At 36.3% G+C, this 17604-nt stretch overlaps 3 protein-coding genes across 4 annotated transcripts; 1 reads left to right on the forward strand and 2 right to left on the reverse strand.

The window, feature by feature from the left end:
- LOC132194239 (uncharacterized) lies at positions 1 to 4187 on the forward strand. Its single transcript, XM_059615397.1, has 2 exons — positions 1 to 502; positions 2957 to 4187. Exons 1-2 carry the CDS (start codon positions 145 to 147, stop codon positions 3379 to 3381), a joined length of 783 nt encoding a protein of 260 aa, XP_059471380.1. The 5' UTR covers positions 1 to 144; the 3' UTR covers positions 3382 to 4187.
- A 3075-nt stretch (positions 4188 to 7262) lies between these two features.
- Positions 7263 to 10250, reverse strand: LOC132194177 (uncharacterized). 2 transcript variants are annotated; one of them, XM_059615306.1, is made up of 3 exons: positions 9968 to 10250; positions 8563 to 8739; positions 7263 to 8267 (listed from the first exon to the last, which is right to left on the reverse strand). In XM_059615306.1, exons 1-3 carry the CDS (start codon positions 10155 to 10157, stop codon positions 8026 to 8028), a joined length of 609 nt encoding a protein of 202 aa, XP_059471289.1. In that variant the 5' UTR covers positions 10158 to 10250; the 3' UTR covers positions 7263 to 8025. The 2 variants fall into 2 exon arrangements, with proteins under 2 accessions (XP_059471289.1, XP_059471288.1); XM_059615305.1 differs by having other exon boundaries at positions 9959 to 10250.
- Positions 10251 to 15582: 5332 nt separating this feature from the next.
- On the reverse strand, positions 15583 to 17368 carry LOC132194419 (glycoprotein-N-acetylgalactosamine 3-beta-galactosyltransferase 1-like). The gene is made up of 8 exons (XM_059615673.1): positions 17317 to 17368; positions 17107 to 17262; positions 16913 to 17051; positions 16745 to 16860; positions 16584 to 16694; positions 16119 to 16276; positions 15895 to 16056; positions 15583 to 15591 (listed from the first exon to the last, which is right to left on the reverse strand). Exons 1-8 carry the CDS (start codon positions 17366 to 17368, stop codon positions 15583 to 15585), a joined length of 903 nt encoding a protein of 300 aa, XP_059471656.1.
- Between the last annotated feature and the right edge of the window lie 236 nt (positions 17369 to 17604).

Below are 17604 nucleotides of genomic sequence, written 5' to 3' on the forward strand. Positions count from 1 at the left end.
ACTCAGGTGAGGCGTGTACCTGAGCAAATCCACCTTGCGAGGATATAGCGACGCGTGCCCCACATTTGGTATCACCGCGGCGGTCAACAGCACCGGCTCTGCTCACTCGGCGTTCAGTTCCCACTCAGGCAGCCCCGCAGCAACATGCTCCGCGCCCTCGCAGTGCTCCTCGCCGCGGCCACGTGCGTCCTGGCCCAGGCGACGCCCTGCGCCGACCTTTTGACCTGCGCCACCGTCGGCATCGACCAGGGTCTGCGCCAAATGCAGAGCAGCTCCCTCTACCCTTTGCTCGGCAAAAGGTTGTATCTGGAAAAGAGGGAGGACGTGCAGAACGAGCCTGACCTGACTCAGGGCAACGTTTTCCAGAGGGTCGGAAAACTGCTGGACACGCACAATGTCAAGGCGCCCATAACCGACAATTTGTCCGTCAAGCTCTTCAAGACGCCGCAGGGACCGTTTGACATTTCGCTTGACGTCGCCTCGCCGGAGACTAACGCTCAGGGTAATGATTTTTCACATTTTTTTTAGTTTTTCTTGTGAAACGCTGTTTTGCAAGATGCACGCCCGTTCCATTATTATTATATAAACTCGGGTTTTTGTAATCTTGCAGAAACAAAATTACATGATATTATGCTTTCGCCCTGCACTGTTACTTTTTAATTAATGCTGCTTTTTATATCTCACGGGTAAATTTATGATTTATGATATCTCCGAGCCATGACCATTTATTCAATTTTCTGCCGAGTTCATAACAACATTTTACAAAATTATTTTTTCATTAATTTTTTATTTCGGTTCCTCCAAATAACAGAAAATTAAATAATAATAATATTGATAAAAAGATTCTTATTGTAAGGATTACAGTGTTCCTCCCGGCAAGGATTGCATTCATATAAAATTTTTCAGGAAGCACTTAACATTTTGATAATTAATTATGATTTGAAGAACTTTTGTCCTGTCACAACTAAATTACTTAAATTTTTATATTCAAAATTAGAAATCAATACAGAGGCTAAATTAATTCATGTTTATATCTATACCTTATGGCATGCAATTACCATATTACCATTATAAAAATATTTTTTTTTTTATAAAATTTGATTTGCTAATGAAATTAATTGTCATAAGTCATAATGCAAAAAGTGGGATAATGAATAAAAATCGTTCAGCTAGATACATTTTTAAAGAACAAGTAATTTATAATATTATTTAAAATTTTATTATTGGTAAATTGAAAGAATAGTTCAATAAAGTCAGTGCTTTCAAAATAGATTTAATTTTTAACTTAATATTTTTTTTTAATTAACATAAATATAATAAAAACATAAAAAGTTGGTGATCTGAAAATTTGCAATTATTTTACAAAACTAATATTTGAAAGATGATTGCACATAAAGAAATTTATATTTCATTTATGCAAACTTTAAATACTTAAATATCAAACAACTGTGATGCGAAGAACTGGACGACTTTCTGAATGGAAGAGTGAGCGGGATAATAAGCAATAACAACACACTCTCTGCACGTTCTCTTCACACTTTGATTCCGCTCACTCTGGTCGCACATTGACACAGTTTCCGCGCGTCAACAAGTGCAAATCATCGCTATTGATTAATGTCCGGATACGTATTTAAGTGCATTAAACAATTTTAAAAAAAAGATAATATGAACAGTTGTTCAAATAATTGGCAGGTCACGTACACATCATATTTGCAAGCTTTGTAAAAAGTAACGACGTGCTAAATTCCTTTTGTCATTAGCTCCATAATTTCGCGGCCCAACCTTCGGTGATTTGCATCAAATGAGTTTTGTCTTCCGCAGAGCCAAAGTGCTTCATTAGCTTCGGGCCGGCGAGAGGCCAATAAACTTTGCCCAAAGGTTGGCTCCCCTTTATTATTCGCGTTTTTCGTACATAAATTATGCATGAGTGACGCGGCTAATCATCGCGTGGCTACTTCTTTCCTGATGATTTGCGATCGAGACGTTTCTGGACAGTTAAACTCACTTTTTACGGTTGAAGCGTTTAGAAGACTTTTGCCGTTTGATATTTTTTAGCATGATATAATTACACAGGAGAGTTGAAAACAGTTATCAGGGGTTTTTGGAAGCTGGTTTTCACTTCATTAAATAGACTCGTTTACTATGGAAAACCGGTTGCTTTGCTACAGATCTCTTTTCAAAAGATAAATTTGGAGAGAATGTGACGATCTCATAAATTTTTCGGCAGATCAACCGTTAGACTCAGCCGTTTGGAAATTAACTTTTGCTTCTTGGAATGCATGAGGGCTGGATTTTTGTTTAATGTTAATGCTGTCAGTGGCACTCAACTTTTCCGGCTAATTGGTTCTCATGCAAGTAGAATTGTTTTAGAAAATAGATTAAATTCAATAAAATATAAAATATTTCCATGAATGCCTCATAGTAATAATGTGCTATGCAGTCACTTTTTTTAAAAGAAGTTTTTATTTAATAAGTGGCATTTTGTTAAATTTAGAGTAAACATTGAGTTTGAGAAAGCCGTTGAACCAGCATTTTAAAACAAAAATATTCTTACAAATTTAATAAAAGTAAGTTGAAATTAGGAAAAGGCAAATTAATAATACATTAATAAGGCGAGTTAACCAGTATAATTTATATGGAATAAACTTATTGAAAGTTTTTATGAAATTAAATTAGCAAAGAAACTACATAATAAGAGCGGTAAAAAATTAATTACTGAAAACTAAATACATTATAAAGAAAAAACAAGTTATTAGACTGATATTGTATACTTGAAAATTAATATGAATGTGAAATATGGCAGAAATTTTACGAGTTGACCAGATTCAAAGTTTTGAAAATATGGCTGATTATGTGATTTCCTACTTCTGCATAATACAAAACTGAGAAATAATAAGATAAAATTAAACGTAATGAAAACTAAGGTTCAAAGTGACTAATTTTGATTGATTTGCAGGTCGTACCTTCTTCAAGCGCCGCCTTCAAATGGCCCTGCTGCCCATCATGTACAAGCTGGGCGTGATGACCACCCTGATGGGCGTGCTGGTGGTGATGGTGGCCAAGAGCCTGGCCATCGGCGTCATTCTGCTCATCCTGGCCGTCTCGAGCGCCGTCAAGCACAAGCTGTACTGGGGCGGCGGCGGCCACGTGGACGCCCACTCTGGCGGCTACTCGGCCCCCACCGGCTGGGCCCAGGCCCCGCAGCCGGGTGTCCACCTGCACCTGCACGGCATCAACAAGGACGCGCTGACCCACGCCGCCCCTGAATACCACACCACCGGCTACAGCCGAGTCGGATACGCCGGCGCCACCGGCCCCGAGTACGCAGGACCCTACAACAGGGCTGCACATCTCGCTCCCTCTGCTCAAACCGTCCAATAAAGGAGGACCAAATACTTAAATGTTAATCATATAAATATGAAAAACCAGTCAGATTTAATTTATTGCTACAGGAGAAGTTGAGAACCTCAAAATATGTATCAAATTGATTTAGTACCTAGATAATATTGTTTTAATGATTGATTTTGAAGATTCTCTGCTCCATCCAAAGTGAAATAGTCAATTAACGTGCTATAATGGTGTGTTTTTTTAGAACAGAGAGCGACATCATGCTGATGTTAGTTATAAGCAGTTATAAGTCTGGGCTAAATTATGTTGTTAATTTATATTAATTTATTATTATGTATTTATTTATGAGTATAAGACACTCGCTGGATCAGTATTTATTTATTTATTGTTGTCTGACTTTGAAGAGGTGCATTTGCGAAAATGTGTCTTTGTAATAAAAATTAGTACAGCGGTTCAAATTTAAAAATCAAAGTGCCTTAATACTTAAGTACTTTTTAGACTCTGTATAGTATAAAATTTCAAAGCCATTGCAACTGAAGTGTTGCGACGAAATTCAGTAATAATTATTCAGTTACCTGATCTTCAATTTTATGTAGCGCACACTTCCTCTATAGATCAACCAATTTAAATGCATTTTTATACAGATGTGCAAGTCTCAATAGAATACATATTTCCTTTAGAATTTACATAGCTCTCAAGTACTTACTGTCAACCCAAAGATTATGTATTATATTTTGTCCTTCTCTCAACACTGTACACTACAGATTGATTGTTCAATAAAGCGTTAGTTGAAAAAAAAATGAAAGAAAATGCAATAATTTGTGTTTTAATGAGTTTAAATCAGCTATAATAATTAATAAATAAATGTTTTTATATTTAAAATAATATTTATAAGCATTATAATTAAAATTATTGACATTTTTAATTTAATTATATTATTATTTTATTATATTTTATTTTATATCTTTACAAAAAGTTTGTTATGATTGAATCTAGCAGCATTAAAAACTTGTATACAACAAATTATTAATTAAATAGATATATATATTTTCATATGACCACACATTTCATAATTATCTCAATTTTAAGCATACTTGCTTGTCATACGTGCGGACTGCGGAGCATAATAATTAATTTATTTTTTGGTAATTCAAAACTCATAACCAATAATTTATTGAATACATTTCAGATTTTAGTTTTCTAACTGAGATTTATTATTATACCTTATTCCCATTTCAAATGAAATTTAAATTATATAAATATATTTTACATTATATTACGATTTGTAGTGCGCCGTGCGTCATGGTACCAATAAAACAGTTTGTGGTTTTTCCGGTATGCAACCAGATAATCGCTGACGTCCTGCAAGTTGCATACCAAGCTACAGCGATCAGTTGTTAGATACAAACCAATTATTGCTGATTTGAATTGTAATGTGTATTTGATTTTAATTGTTGCTTCAGATTTGCGACGAGAATATCAAATATGTGAGTTAATTTTGATAATTCCCTCTTTTGTTCAGAGCAGAGTTTATTAGTTAGATAAAGACTAGCATTGTGAAGTTAAATTTAATATGGATTATTTTTTGGTATCTCTTTTTATGATCCTTTTTTTTGTAATGACGAGTTGAATAAACAATATTAATAATGTTATTGTAAAGGAGCGGATATTTTTTTAAATTCTGCAGTTTTGGGCCACCTATTGGAGACCAGTGTAACAAAAGCGGGCCTCTCAGGTGGCCAAAGGTTGGTGCCAGTCTGAAGCGCCCTCACCTGGAGAACATTATAACGCTCTGCGGCAGGTAAGCGGTTTTTCCGACAGATCCCGCTTGATGTTTGATAGTTTGTTTTTCTTGGACCTGCTATATCACTTGGCTGTATGGGATTTTATGATGTAAAAAAATATAGCATTCAATTGTGAACAAAATTAAATAATTTTTTAAAACAAAAAAGGCTGTCCTTATCATAAATTTCTCCACACCAGCTAAATGTAAAGAAAACTCTCTACATCGGCTCAATGTTGAGATTTATCATCCGTTTCTAACTTAATATAAAATTTATTGATAAAATAAAATAACTGATTTGTTATGTGAACGCATTATTTAATGTTTTTTTTTTTTAAGATTTACTTTAAATTTTTGGATTATCACAAATTTTTATCATAATCTGCTTTCTGTATTGAATAATACTGAAACAATATTATAATTAGCATAATTAAGTACAAAATGAGCACAAAACTTATTAAATCAAATTTAATTTATAAAAAAAAATCTATAACAAACGCATTTAAATCATATACAAGTTAAAAATTATATAAGAAAACGATCAAATCTCAAATTTTATTTTTCATACTTGACATTTTCAGCAATTAAAAAGCTCTCATGTTTCGTAATAGAGTAATGACGCTTCTCACAATCAGTATGACATGAGTAATGGTTGAAGTTTAAGAGATGTTCATTCATTTATCACACGCGTGAAAAGTGTGCACGTCGCTTTTAGCATTTTGCAACTTAACTCCCACTTGTTGTGGTTGGCAGCGAACATCGCCTCTTTTGCATAAAATTTTTTCGGCGCCACTTCCTCGACGCGTTTACCATGTCCTGTAATTATATTAACTGTAAGTGTGTAGTGATTAATTATCAAAAAAGGAGCCGACCCATCTAACTGTGATGGAGAAGAATATATATCCGAATGCTTCCACACGCGCGCCCATCGCATCACACACTCTTAATGCCCGGCCAAAATATATATAAAAAAGGAGAGAGACGCATCTCTTTAATGCTATTCACGTAACGGTAAACACAAACGTCTCCGAATGAGAGGAATAAATAAAAATTTTACGGAGATCATAATTTAATTGAACTTCTTCTTTTTGTTCCGCCAGGCCTAATGATTTCCATCGTGAGACGAGAAGAAAAATTAATAAAGAAGAATCAACTCTCTGCTAGACGTGATATTTCGTTACGCTGGAAATGAAAAATCGTGAAGGTCGTGGCGCCAAACTTGACCCAGAAAACGCGCCGAGGAATTAAAATTTAAATCCGTGGTATTTGCTCGGCGCAATCGTGTTTTGCATGATCACGACGCCTCACTTTTAATTGAGAGCGATTTTTTTTTAATTTTTTCGTCAGTGAACGGTGATTCCCGGCAAGTATCACGACCGCAGAAATGCGTAACCGTAGAAGAAGTGGTCACCTCTGCAATTTGAGGAGTGGTCCTGTATATATATTTAATTTAATCACATTACATTTTCCTCTTGAGCCACAGCAAATATTGCACGCTACCGGAATGTCCCTTTTTCCAGTAAAGCCCAGCGCCGTTATGATGATGGGGCGACTGGAATTTTTATTGCAGGCAACAATCGGAGAGACGCGCAACACACCCAAAGGGTATTATCATCATTTGTATTTACTCGAACAACACAATCCCACCAATTAGACGAGGATAAATCATCCAACGCGCATTCCTGCGTGGATGAGATTTATTTTTATTTATTTTCAATTCCGTTCATAAATCACGCACTTGCGAAATACTCCTCTCTCGAATGCGGCCGAGCATGATCTTGGTGTCAACGGGGTACGAATGTGTTCCACTGGGTTAACCAGAGAAGCATCATGCATCATGCATGCCGCCTCTAATCTTTCTTCCTCTCTCTCTCTCCCCCTCATATTCCGCACCGGCAAACTGTACTTTTGCGAAACCACTTTTATGCATTGAGCACGCCGGAGAGGAAAGGAGAGAAAGACGGAAAGAAAGCCGTGGGATTATTACTTTGCTAGTTGAAGTGGTTTATCTCGGAATAGTAATTGCACCCACGGGAAGCGAAACATTTAGTGCTGCGTGGGTAACCCTTTTATATTCTTCAGGACCTATTGTTTCATCTTTTTATTTTCGGAATAAAACACCAAAGAGATATAAATTTTTAAAATTTCTTTTATTTACGTTTTTTTTTCAACAGAAATAATTTAAGCAATAAATTAACATTGTTCAACAATAAATAGGTTGTACAATAAATTAACTGTGCGTTTGTGTGCGTGTGTATGTGTTTGTTGTGTGCGCGTCTTGTGTATAAAAGTCGCCGTTATGTAGTGCGTTTGTTTTTATTTTATTTCATTGTGTGCGTTTGATTGAGCGTCAACTTACAAGGTAAAGAGTCGAGGTGTCTTAAGTCGGGGAGCATATAAAATTAATAAAATAATTGCATTTTGATTCGTTACAACTATTTTGGCACGTGGAGGGGAATTTGATTGAGCAAAACAGAGTTTATTGCAAGTGAGCAGCAGAGAGGAAAAGGGCAAGTGCAAGAGAAAATGCAAAGAAAGCAGACCTGATGCGAAAGTAAGGGGTAATTACTCAGCTCAGCCGCTGTTTGTTTTTGAGGAGAAAAAGTCGTAGTACATCAAAGGAAGCGTGAGGGAAAATAAATCAACCAACAGTCCCCAGTTAAAACTGATATGTCTGTTCGTCTGTCTGCGAGTGAGCGCCAAGGGTACTACCTACAACTCTCAGATTCCACCGACTGGTAACTGACAAGGCGCGGCCCTCGGGGCCAAAGTCATGATAACACCCTAGGGCGCTAGAAGAGGAAGTAAAGTCACAAGTCCTTAAAGTTAACAGTTGGAGTCTTTGTCTGCATTAATAAATTAGGGGCCAGAACGCGGCAGGTGCGTCGCTTTCTTTACTGGGTCTTGGCGGGTTCCTCGTCACCCTCGAAGAACTTGGCGGCGGCCTCGATCATCGAGTTGACCTTGACCTCGGCCTCGTCCAAGAAGCTGCGGGAGTATCCTCCGTGGTGCGAGCTGCTGGGGCTGCTGCTGCTGTAAGAATCGTGGCCGTGGCTGCTGTCGTAAGAGCCGTAGCTGTCGGAAGAAGCACCGCCGATTCCGCTGAATCCGCTGAAGAGGTTAGCGCCCTTTCCGCCTGAAACGATTGAAAGTGAAGTTTAATAAAAATTTACAGGAAATATCGATAACTTTTTTTTGAACAAGGAGAATAAGTAAATTCAATAATGAAAAAATTATGCAAATTTTTAAGCAGGTGCAAAAGTTTTTCATTTTTGGAAATGGTGAGACCTGAAAAGTTGGTTGAATACGAAATTCTTCGACTTCCATTAAATAAATAATAAAAGAAAAAAATTGGATGTACTTAAAGATAAATAAATAATTGAAAAATATTTATAGGATGAACAAAAGAATTAAAAATTCAAATAGCTTACTGAAGAGGGTGCGGCCAGCGTTGATGAGAGCGAAGACCAGAGCGATCTTGGCGATGATCAGGGCCTTCAGGGTCAATCCCTTCAAGAAGAGGATGGCGATGGGGAGGAGGAGCAGCTTGATCAGGGGGAAGATAGCGAGGAAGGGCAGCAGCTTCTTCAGCTTGAGCTTGCCTCGGGCTGCAAAGTTAATTCATTATGTTATAGAGGGGCCGTTACGCCCTGGCAGGATGAAGAACTTGTTGCTCATTTTGGGGTCTCACACATGACAACCAAGCATGCAACCGCACATCGTCTCACTCTGGCACACTTATCATATCCAAAAAATATTGTCGCAGCGACCAAAATTATTCACTAGAGGTTTTCAATGAGAGAAACTAGAAAAAAATGACCAGTAGAATCGGTCATCCGTGAAAAATGTGTCATTTACAAAAGCAGAAAAGAGGAGAAAAAAAATCTAAAATTGTTGAAAACTACAGGAAAACTAATTACGTAATTTATATACAAAATCATTCATTACTAAAAAATGAACTATAGTCGTGATCAATTAAAAACCTGTACAAGTTTGTGTTAAAATAAAATTTATATCTTGAGTGTAAAAATTGCACGTTTTCTATGTACACTATCTACCGAACACGTGTAAAATACAATTAATCAATTAGGCTAATGACTTGATGTACTTGTACGGAACCAACCGCGGCGCAAACAGAGCGAGCAGCGTACAAGGTGTGTTCTTGGTAGGCGATGCGAATTCCGCGCGACCGTAGTTATGCGCGCCGAGTGTCTTCCGACGCGCCCTTGACCCTTTGGTACACTAACGAAAACCCAGAGTCATCGAACCCGCGTGCTCTCCATTCATCTGCTGGTATTGGGCAAGCGCCGAAAATCCGTGTTGACCACCGGAATAAATGAATCGGGTTTTGAGACAGAGAGGAGAGAGAAAAAAGTAACGGACATGGAAATTGAGCAATCCTTCTCTGGCTTCTGAAATAGTAATTAGGTGGGAACAGTTAGGCCCTCCGATCGTAATTAATTTCCTTTTTTGTGTGCAGCTATTAAGGGCGTTTTCCGAACGCCAAAAGCAGGTGACCGCGCCGATTAATAAATAATTTCGCCTCGCAAGAGCATCGATTTTTTTTAGATACAATTTTTACAAGTCACGCGTCACAAAATGTTTTCTAAAATTTTAAATTATTTTTAAAAACATTTTGCAACCTCCATCCACACTTTGAGGGAAATTTACACTCGACCGAATTGAAAATAATGTTTTGAAAATTCCTCAATTGAAATTTTAAGACAAAACGTTAAAATTTTCAGATGGAGAATTTCATTTGATTTTTCAATTCGATCTCGGGGGAAAAAGAATTTGAACAAGAAAAAAGGTCACTGCGATGCTTACCAGACTCACCTCCGGCCTCGGCCAGCTTGAGGGCGACACGGGGCAGAAGTCCAATTTTGTCTTCGTCTCCGGTGACGGCGGCTTCGATGATGTCGGCCAAGTCACGGCCGGTCTCCTTGGGGGCCTCCTCCTGGACGACGGGAACGGCCAAAGCGGCGGCCACTAGGGCCAAAAGCAGACACACTCTGAACACGGCCATTTCTTCTTTTTGTATAAGTCGGCGTTGGCGGCTTGAAACTGAGCGCTTCCTTTGACTGCGGAGGATTTTTTGAAGCAAATTGCGTGCTGCACTCAGGGTCTGCCCGTTTTATAGGCTGCCCCCCTCCTGACGCCGGTGGCTAAGGAGCGCGTACGTCTCTCGAAAATATTGTAATATGGGATGAGAGGAGGAGTCTCGGGGTCCAAGTGACACACATCTCATCCTGCCGCAGCGACTATGTGTTTTATCGGCGCATATCTATTTGTATGCATCCCGAGAGGCCGCGACTCCACCTCTCTTCCACTTTTCCCGCCGCACACTTTCTTTCTTTCCACTGCAATTGACGACACAATGTCACGGACACGCGCTTGCTTGCTTTATGGAACAATATCATTATAAACGCGATGTTGCATCAGATCCGTCCCGAATGAGAGTACGCAGGAAATTGATTTCTCGCCTCTCTTTCTCGGTGATCCGCATTGTTGCGATCCGAGATGGAAAGCTATCCGCCGAGTGCATCATCAAGTTCGCTTTTGTCGAGCCAATGTCACGACCGCAGACTCTCGCAGAATGTCAAGTCCATCGCACAAGAGCAACGCAGATATTTCACGCTCGCTTCGCGCCGTTCATGAATAAATGGTTTCTCCGTGAAACTTGTGCACATTTTGATTCCGTTTACGTGCTAACGTGTCCGTTTTTACACTCTGAAAAATATGCTAATTTTGGTGCTAATAATAATTGATTTGAGGAGAAATTAATTTTCTATTTTTAACTGGGTTTCAAGTGATTAAATGTTTTCACTCGTTTACAACCAGTAAAATTTGATGCAAACTAATAAAATGTAAACAATTTATTAATTTTTTTTTATTTACTTTTTATAAATAATTTTGCCACCTTTTATATCAAAATATATATATTTGGTCTTTAAAACTTAAATCAATATTTATTTTATTAATACAAAACTATAAACCATATTAACTTTTTTCTACTTTTAATAATATTCTTATGATAACTATAATTTTTTGCTTTTTACTACATTTAATAAATTTGTGGCTCGCAGATCTAGAGGTGATGTTGAAATTAAAGTTACATATCACTTGATTTAGAGAAGATTGGTGAGTCAATATGGAGTTACGTTGTTTTGAAATAGGAAATTAATAAATGCATACAAATAATTCTTAGATGGAATCAAAGTTGCGTAGCATAAAAATTGAATTGAGTAAAGACGTTTTACATTTTATTTATTTTTATTTTAAGGCATATTGGTTTTTATAAACCTTTCCAAAGACAAAGTGACTTTAAAGTGATAGATCTGGGAGTAATAATTGTGGACCGAATTTACAATTAACTCACTTTAACTAGAAATATTGATTTTAGCAATTACAATGCGTGTTATAGAATAAAAGAAATTTTAATAGATTTTTATAAATTAAAAAAATAATCAAGCTTAAAGATCAAAGAATCACAGGAAAGCAAAGTATGAGCTCTCATAAGGTAAAAAACTCAAGAATTCAAAAAGAAATAAATCTTTTGCATTAAAATAATTAATCTTTATAATCTGGTTTTCGTGTAATTTCTACATAGAAATTTTTATGTAAAAAAAAAAATTCAACTCTGCGGTATTTTTGAACTTCAGAGTCACTTAAGGCTGTTTACAATAAATCCCATACCAAAAACAAATTTACTGTTTTCCCGGAAATATCACAAGCGTTAACAGAACACAATGGCACAATCTCAATTTTAAATTAAATTTCACGTTCACCTTACAGCGTTGCATAATTGCAAAACAACCAAAAAGTTCCTTTGTCTTTTTTATTTATATTCGTCATCACTTGGCAGAACAGTTGACTTCGCCCGTGGCACTCCGTTGTGATGTGCAAAATTTTCAAACTTGTTTTATGGTTAGCAGCATCTAGATCGTCCCACGACTCTTTTCGCACATTTGAAACAAAAAAACAACGCACTTGCAGCAAGTCAGACTTGCCAATTAAAACAACGGTGCACTTAACTCGTGTAATTTCCTAAACAGCACCTTTATACAATTTTACTACGGATGATAAGTCCCATTACCGCTAATTTAATCAAACCGCCATAAAAGTTCATTAATTAAAAAAAAAATCGGCGCCTTTGTTTTCCAAAAGTCGATCAACGGAGATGATGGCAATCGATAACTAAATCAAGCGCAACACCTGCTGAGAGAAATTGAATCTAAAGAAAGAACGTCGGGAAATTGATAATTTCGCAGAATCATCTTTCTTCTTTGTGCTGCATCACGCTGCTCTGCTTCGGAACTGCTAATTGGCCAAATTATACGGCTGATTGTTGCGCTTAATTGCCGCACAAAAAGGTCTCCCATCAAATAATTTGACACAATGTCGTACACATCGGCCGTTAGAGTGACTAACCAGCCGGCGAGTAATGCACTGCAAAATATTTATAGGTGTGTGCCGAGATTTATGAAAAAATGGCACGTATATGAAAAAAATAAACGTACGTCCTCGCCTATGCGTGCATGGACCGTAAAATTAACAGTTGTCTTAAATGTGCGAAATTCCTTTATCACCGGACTGCCGCAGCAACACCCAGCTGGAGAGATTTGCCCAGCGACCTTTACCTCCTTTAAAATAAAAAAAGCAGCAAACAAGACGGGCCAAAACACGCGGTCGGCGCCTTTTGAAAACCTTTTTCTTTAATTGGACTCTTCCTTTGGGATTTGGAACAGAACAAGTGGTAATTTTAGTGTTAAAGAAAACAAATATTATAAAATTAATAATTCGGCTCTCGACTGATTTTTCATCTCGTCAAGAGGATTTTTTTCTGTGCATGACTTTCTGCCGTAAAACCGTTAGTGCTCGATGCAAATCCACTCAACTCGCTTATTCGTACACGGCTATAAATATATTATGGAAGTAAGGCGAAACGAGAGAGCAGGCGGTGTTTGCACGAGCGACAATTTATAACGTAATGTTGGTCACTCGCTCCGAACAAGAGAAAGAGAGACGCATGAAATTCGAACTCAATGAGATCACACACATGAATTGGCAACAGACTCGATCGAGTATAGTTTGGAATAATAAATTTATTATTTGTCTCCTGACGTGGAAACTTGAACGCCTGCATCAAAAAGAGTTTTATTTTTTTTTACTTGTATAGAGGAATTTGAGGTTGATTTTTAAAGGAGAAATTTTACCTTGTTCGAAAATGAGCTGAGGGAATGCGCCGGCTCTTAACATGCAAATTGCTGACGGCATCACAAAAGCTATTAGTGGCATCCTTTCTTTGTCGCATCACGCAATGTGTTTTTTTTTTCGGAGGAAACGTTAATTTGAAATAAACAGTTTCGTCTCGTCTGTGCTCCTTTGGCGCCCGATTATTCATTCAAATTTCCACATTTCTCGAAAAAAAAACCATTTGATCAGCTGCGTTTTTATTTATTATCTTTTTGGAGACCTCCTTATTATGTTTAGGGATATTATAAAATTTGAGGATAAAAAATATTTTATGAATGAACACACTTTAAATGGAGAAGCTTCTATAAAGGAACATTTTCATGACAATTAAAAGTTTTTACGATCACTATGGTTTGAATTATTAAATTAATAGTTATTTATTTTTACATATCGGACATCGGACTAAGCTTTAACTGTTGATAGAAAAAATTAAGTTTGCCTAACTAATAAAATTATTATTATATAGAGCGGAGAGAAAATTAATTTTTTAATTTTTCTTAATGTTATCTGGAATTCTTAACAGTTTAGCGCAGAGTAACAGAAAAAATATTGAGCAGAGTTGTTGAAAATAAAACTAACAATAAATATTATAAAAATTAGGAAAGTAAAGAAATCGTCTAAATATATTTTAAAGTTGGATAAATTTTGTTTTATTTATTATTCTTCTTATAAAATATAACAATGTACTCTCTAACTATGATCTTTTTCATTTTCTCATGCTTTTCGTGGAGCCAACAATATAAAAATTTTATTTTAACAATGATTATAGAAGCGATAACTAAGTTCATGTATGAGTTTTGAAGAATTTTCTTTAAACCAAGAACATGAACTATATTTATTTATTTAAAATTAATATTTTTTCTAATAAATATTTTTTTTGGTCTATATATTTAGCAAAATCACATGAAAAAAAACCTACAAATCGCACTGGGGTTTAAATGTTTTAGAGTCTAATCGGCCTCCCCCCAAATCCTATTATAATTTTGAATTTTTATTCATTTTTCTCAAACTGCTCCTGACGCTAAAGTGGATCTTGATTTTTCAATTATAAAATAAACCCAGTTTTAATATTCAATCAAGAGACTGTTTCTGACGTATTTTTTACTTTAATATAAATAATGTGATGTTTAATAGTGCAATGCATATTATTCGCAAATCTTTCCATTTGATATCAATCTGGCCAAGCTAATTTAGCATAGTGTTATTTTTCATATTCAATAAAGAAGAGACGTTGGCTGATTTGCCAAATCAGTGCAGCGCTATTAATTGAATTATGGTTATTGTTATTAATTTATGCCTACAGCGGCGCAGAAGTTTCTCTTTTCACAGTTTTATCGCATGCACGGCTGCGCCTCGATTTCGGCCGCTGAGAACAAAGCGGCGATATAATAATAATTGAAGCAAATATGGCACACACATCATTAGTGCGTGAGTGATCTCGGAATGGTGCGAAAAAAATGGTGCATATTTGCGGCGTTATATGTAGGATTTTTGGTCAAACGCAGCCGAGTGAAAAGTGAAGAAGTTCTTTTAATTTGAAAGTGAATTATATTATTACGGGGAATGAGAAGCGCGACGGCCGGTCATAAATTATGCATTAAATTTCTCATCCATATGTGATGAAGACGCAGTCTGAATGGTCCGAGCAGATTTATATTTATTTTCGTCTGCCGCTCCAAATTCGCTGCCGTGGTGTATTGTTCTGAAAAAAACTGGCTTATCACGCCCGCAGGATCGCGCAATTACATTAGGCTTATCTTTGGCAGATCTTTCTTTCTTTTCTCTGATTCTCCGCCCGCCGGCTATTTGATGTGTGGAGAACAAGTAGTCTGGAGAAAAGAGAAGCAGCTCAATTAGATGGACATGCACACACACCTATCGTTTCCTTTTCATCTCTCGCGGCGAGGAAGAGAAGATGCAAAATTCAATTCGATCTTCTTTCGACAATGACCCTCTTCCTCAATTGTAATTAGGAAGAATGAGATCGAATAATTGCTTTCAAGCAATATGCAGCGTAAAAAATTTGAATTAGTCTGTAGCCAAATTTGGCCACATTGGATTATAGGTAGACCTTCTTTATATAAATGAGATTTACCTTTGCAAAAAAATTAATAACCAAAAGCAAAAAATATTCACATTTTTAATTTAAAAAAGATTGGAAGGAATTCTACTTTTAATAATGGACTGTGTACAATTTATTGTCTCTGAAATTTTGTTAATAGTTTTAGAATATTTTTTCAAATATAATAATTTACTTCCTCCACTTATTGTCAAACTTTTTTTAACTGTTCTTAAAGAGATTATGAACCTTTCCTTCAAAGAAATAGGTATTTATAAATAGACACATTTTTTAAATCAGAAAATTACAGCGAATTTTATGAAAGAGAATCAAGATTTTTACAACTTCTATATTTTAGAAAATTTCAGATATTTTTCTTTACTACTTTATTTTTTGGTTTCCTCTTTCCAAATAAATTATTGAAAAAATCTGCAGGTTTCAGTCTAACTTCTGTAAATAGGAGGACATCCTTTTTTGTAGTCTCTTCCACCACTTGCAAATCTTTGACCCCGTAAATGTTGAAATTGTACAAAAAGTATTCCATGAGGTAAATTTGATCTGGCGACATGTGGTGGAAAGCGATCGGATGTTTGGTGCGGTGGTCGTGCTCCTAAATTTTCCCAAAAAAAGCTAAAAATATTGGTGGCTGTTACATATATTTTGATAGTTTACCTCATTGTGAGGCCACTTCACTCGAACCCAGTACCAGTCCCCAATGGCAGTCATGTTTCCGATCACGTAAGTTTCCACGTCAAAATGGAAAAAGCGGTAGTGCCCATTCGAGTCCCTGGTTTCTCCGGGATAAACTCCCACCATGTTCAAACATTGAGCTTTAAATAATAAAATTGTAAAATAAATATTCAAAAATGATATTTGAGTCCAGTAATGATTTTGATAGTTTGCTTGAATTAAAATTTAGACTAAATATCACTGGGTGGTAGAAATTTAAATAAAGATATATAAAGAGGCTAATTATTGAGGGTTCACTTGTTCCCGCCAAATTTAATTTTTAATGTTGAGGGAAAGGCCACTTTTAAAATGTCTAAATAGAGTAATCAGAATATTTTAATTTTTGTCATAAAATTTTAAATTTTATCCTTTCTTTATATTTCAAGGATAAAGAGTCTTTAAATTTACCTAATAGAACGTCTTCGTAGATCAAATTCGTTAGCATTGGGCATTCAGCACTTTTTGCTTCAAAAGCTTTGGTCACCAACCTCTTGAGAGCCTCTTGACTCAAAACATAAGCTGGGAAAAATTATTTAAAATAAATTAAGCGAAAATTGTTTTGTCAAAACCTGCTCCTGTTGCGTATCCTTGTGGGGCGATATCTTTCATATGCATCCCGAGATATTCCGGATCTTGCGGTTTGTAAGGCAGTAAGAGCTTCCGTAAATTCTCCATTATTACGTAGCTGTGCAGAAATACTAAAATAAAATCTAAATTTTTATCTTTGAATAAATTACGTGTCGTCGTCAGCCTTTAAAAACCAGTCGTAATCATTGCCGAACTCATTGTAAATGTACTTAAACGCCTGAATTGTTTTCACCCAAAGTCCATCTTTGCTTCCAAATGATCTTACTTTGACGGCCGGAAGTTCATTATCTACAAAATTTTGTAATAATCTTAAGTTTCCGGTCAGCTGGTGGGTAATTTCCACCTTCCACCTCGCTGATAAATACGAGTTTGTCGCAGCGACGACCCCAAGTCGCTTTCACGTGCATTGCTTTTGAATGTTGAGTTGTTGCTGAAGTGCAAATCCAGCATAAAATTCGCATTCGGTCAGCAATAGCTTTAGAACGCATCATCTGGAAATCTTCAAATTTAATACATGAATGAGTTGTAAATTAATTCAAAATTTATTTTTCACCATAGGTAAGTTGTTCGATAATGGTCGCATTGAAATTCAAAAGCATTTGCATGTCTTCAATTCGATTAACTTTTTCGTGTTTGTGTCTAGTGGAAAAATTATTATTTCAATAAATTTATAAATTATTAATAAAAATTCTTAAAACTTGGCATAAATATTTTGTGGAAGCATCCAGCACGTCAGGGTACACAGTAGTCCGCATGTAAAGCCGTTGATCAAGATCACAACACACGTCAAATCTGTCTCTAATTTAACTTTAAAATTCTTGGGAAGAAATAAGCTCAAATA

Source organism: Neocloeon triangulifer, unplaced genomic scaffold, assembly GCF_031216515.1.
Source record: "Neocloeon triangulifer isolate White Clay Creek 2 clone unplaced genomic scaffold, ASM3121651v1 ptg000006l, whole genome shotgun sequence".
In the NCBI taxonomy this organism is placed as follows: domain Eukaryota; kingdom Metazoa; phylum Arthropoda; class Insecta; order Ephemeroptera; family Baetidae; genus Neocloeon; species Neocloeon triangulifer.

Coding starts and splice junctions, on each gene's coding strand:
- LOC132194239 (XM_059615397.1), top strand. CDS start 145: ATGCTCCGCGCCCTCGCAGTGCTCCTCGCCGCGGCCACGTGCGTCCTG. Junction 503..2,956: donor GCCGGAGACTAACGCTCAGG/GTAATGATTTTT, acceptor ATTGATTTGCAG/GTCGTACCTTCTTCAAGCGC.
- LOC132194177 (XM_059615305.1), bottom strand. CDS start 10,157: ATGGCCGTGTTCAGAGTGTGTCTGCTTTTGGCCCTAGTGGCCGCCGCT. Junction 8,740..9,958: donor CGAGGCCGGAGGTGAGTCTG/GTAAGCATCGCA, acceptor TTAACTTTGCAG/CCCGAGGCAAGCTCAAGCTG. Junction 8,268..8,562: donor CGCTGGCCGCACCCTCTTCA/GTAAGCTATTTG, acceptor CAATCGTTTCAG/GCGGAAAGGGCGCTAACCTC.
- LOC132194419 (XM_059615673.1), bottom strand. CDS start 17,368: ATGCAAATGCTTTTGAATTTCAATGCGACCATTATCGAACAACTTACC. Junction 17,263..17,316: donor TATCGAACAACTTACCTATG/GTGAAAAATAAA, acceptor TTAAATTTGAAG/ATTTCCAGATGATGCGTTCT. Junction 16,277..16,583: donor CTACGAAGACGTTCTATTAG/GTAAATTTAAAG, acceptor TATTATTTAAAG/CTCAATGTTTGAACATGGTG.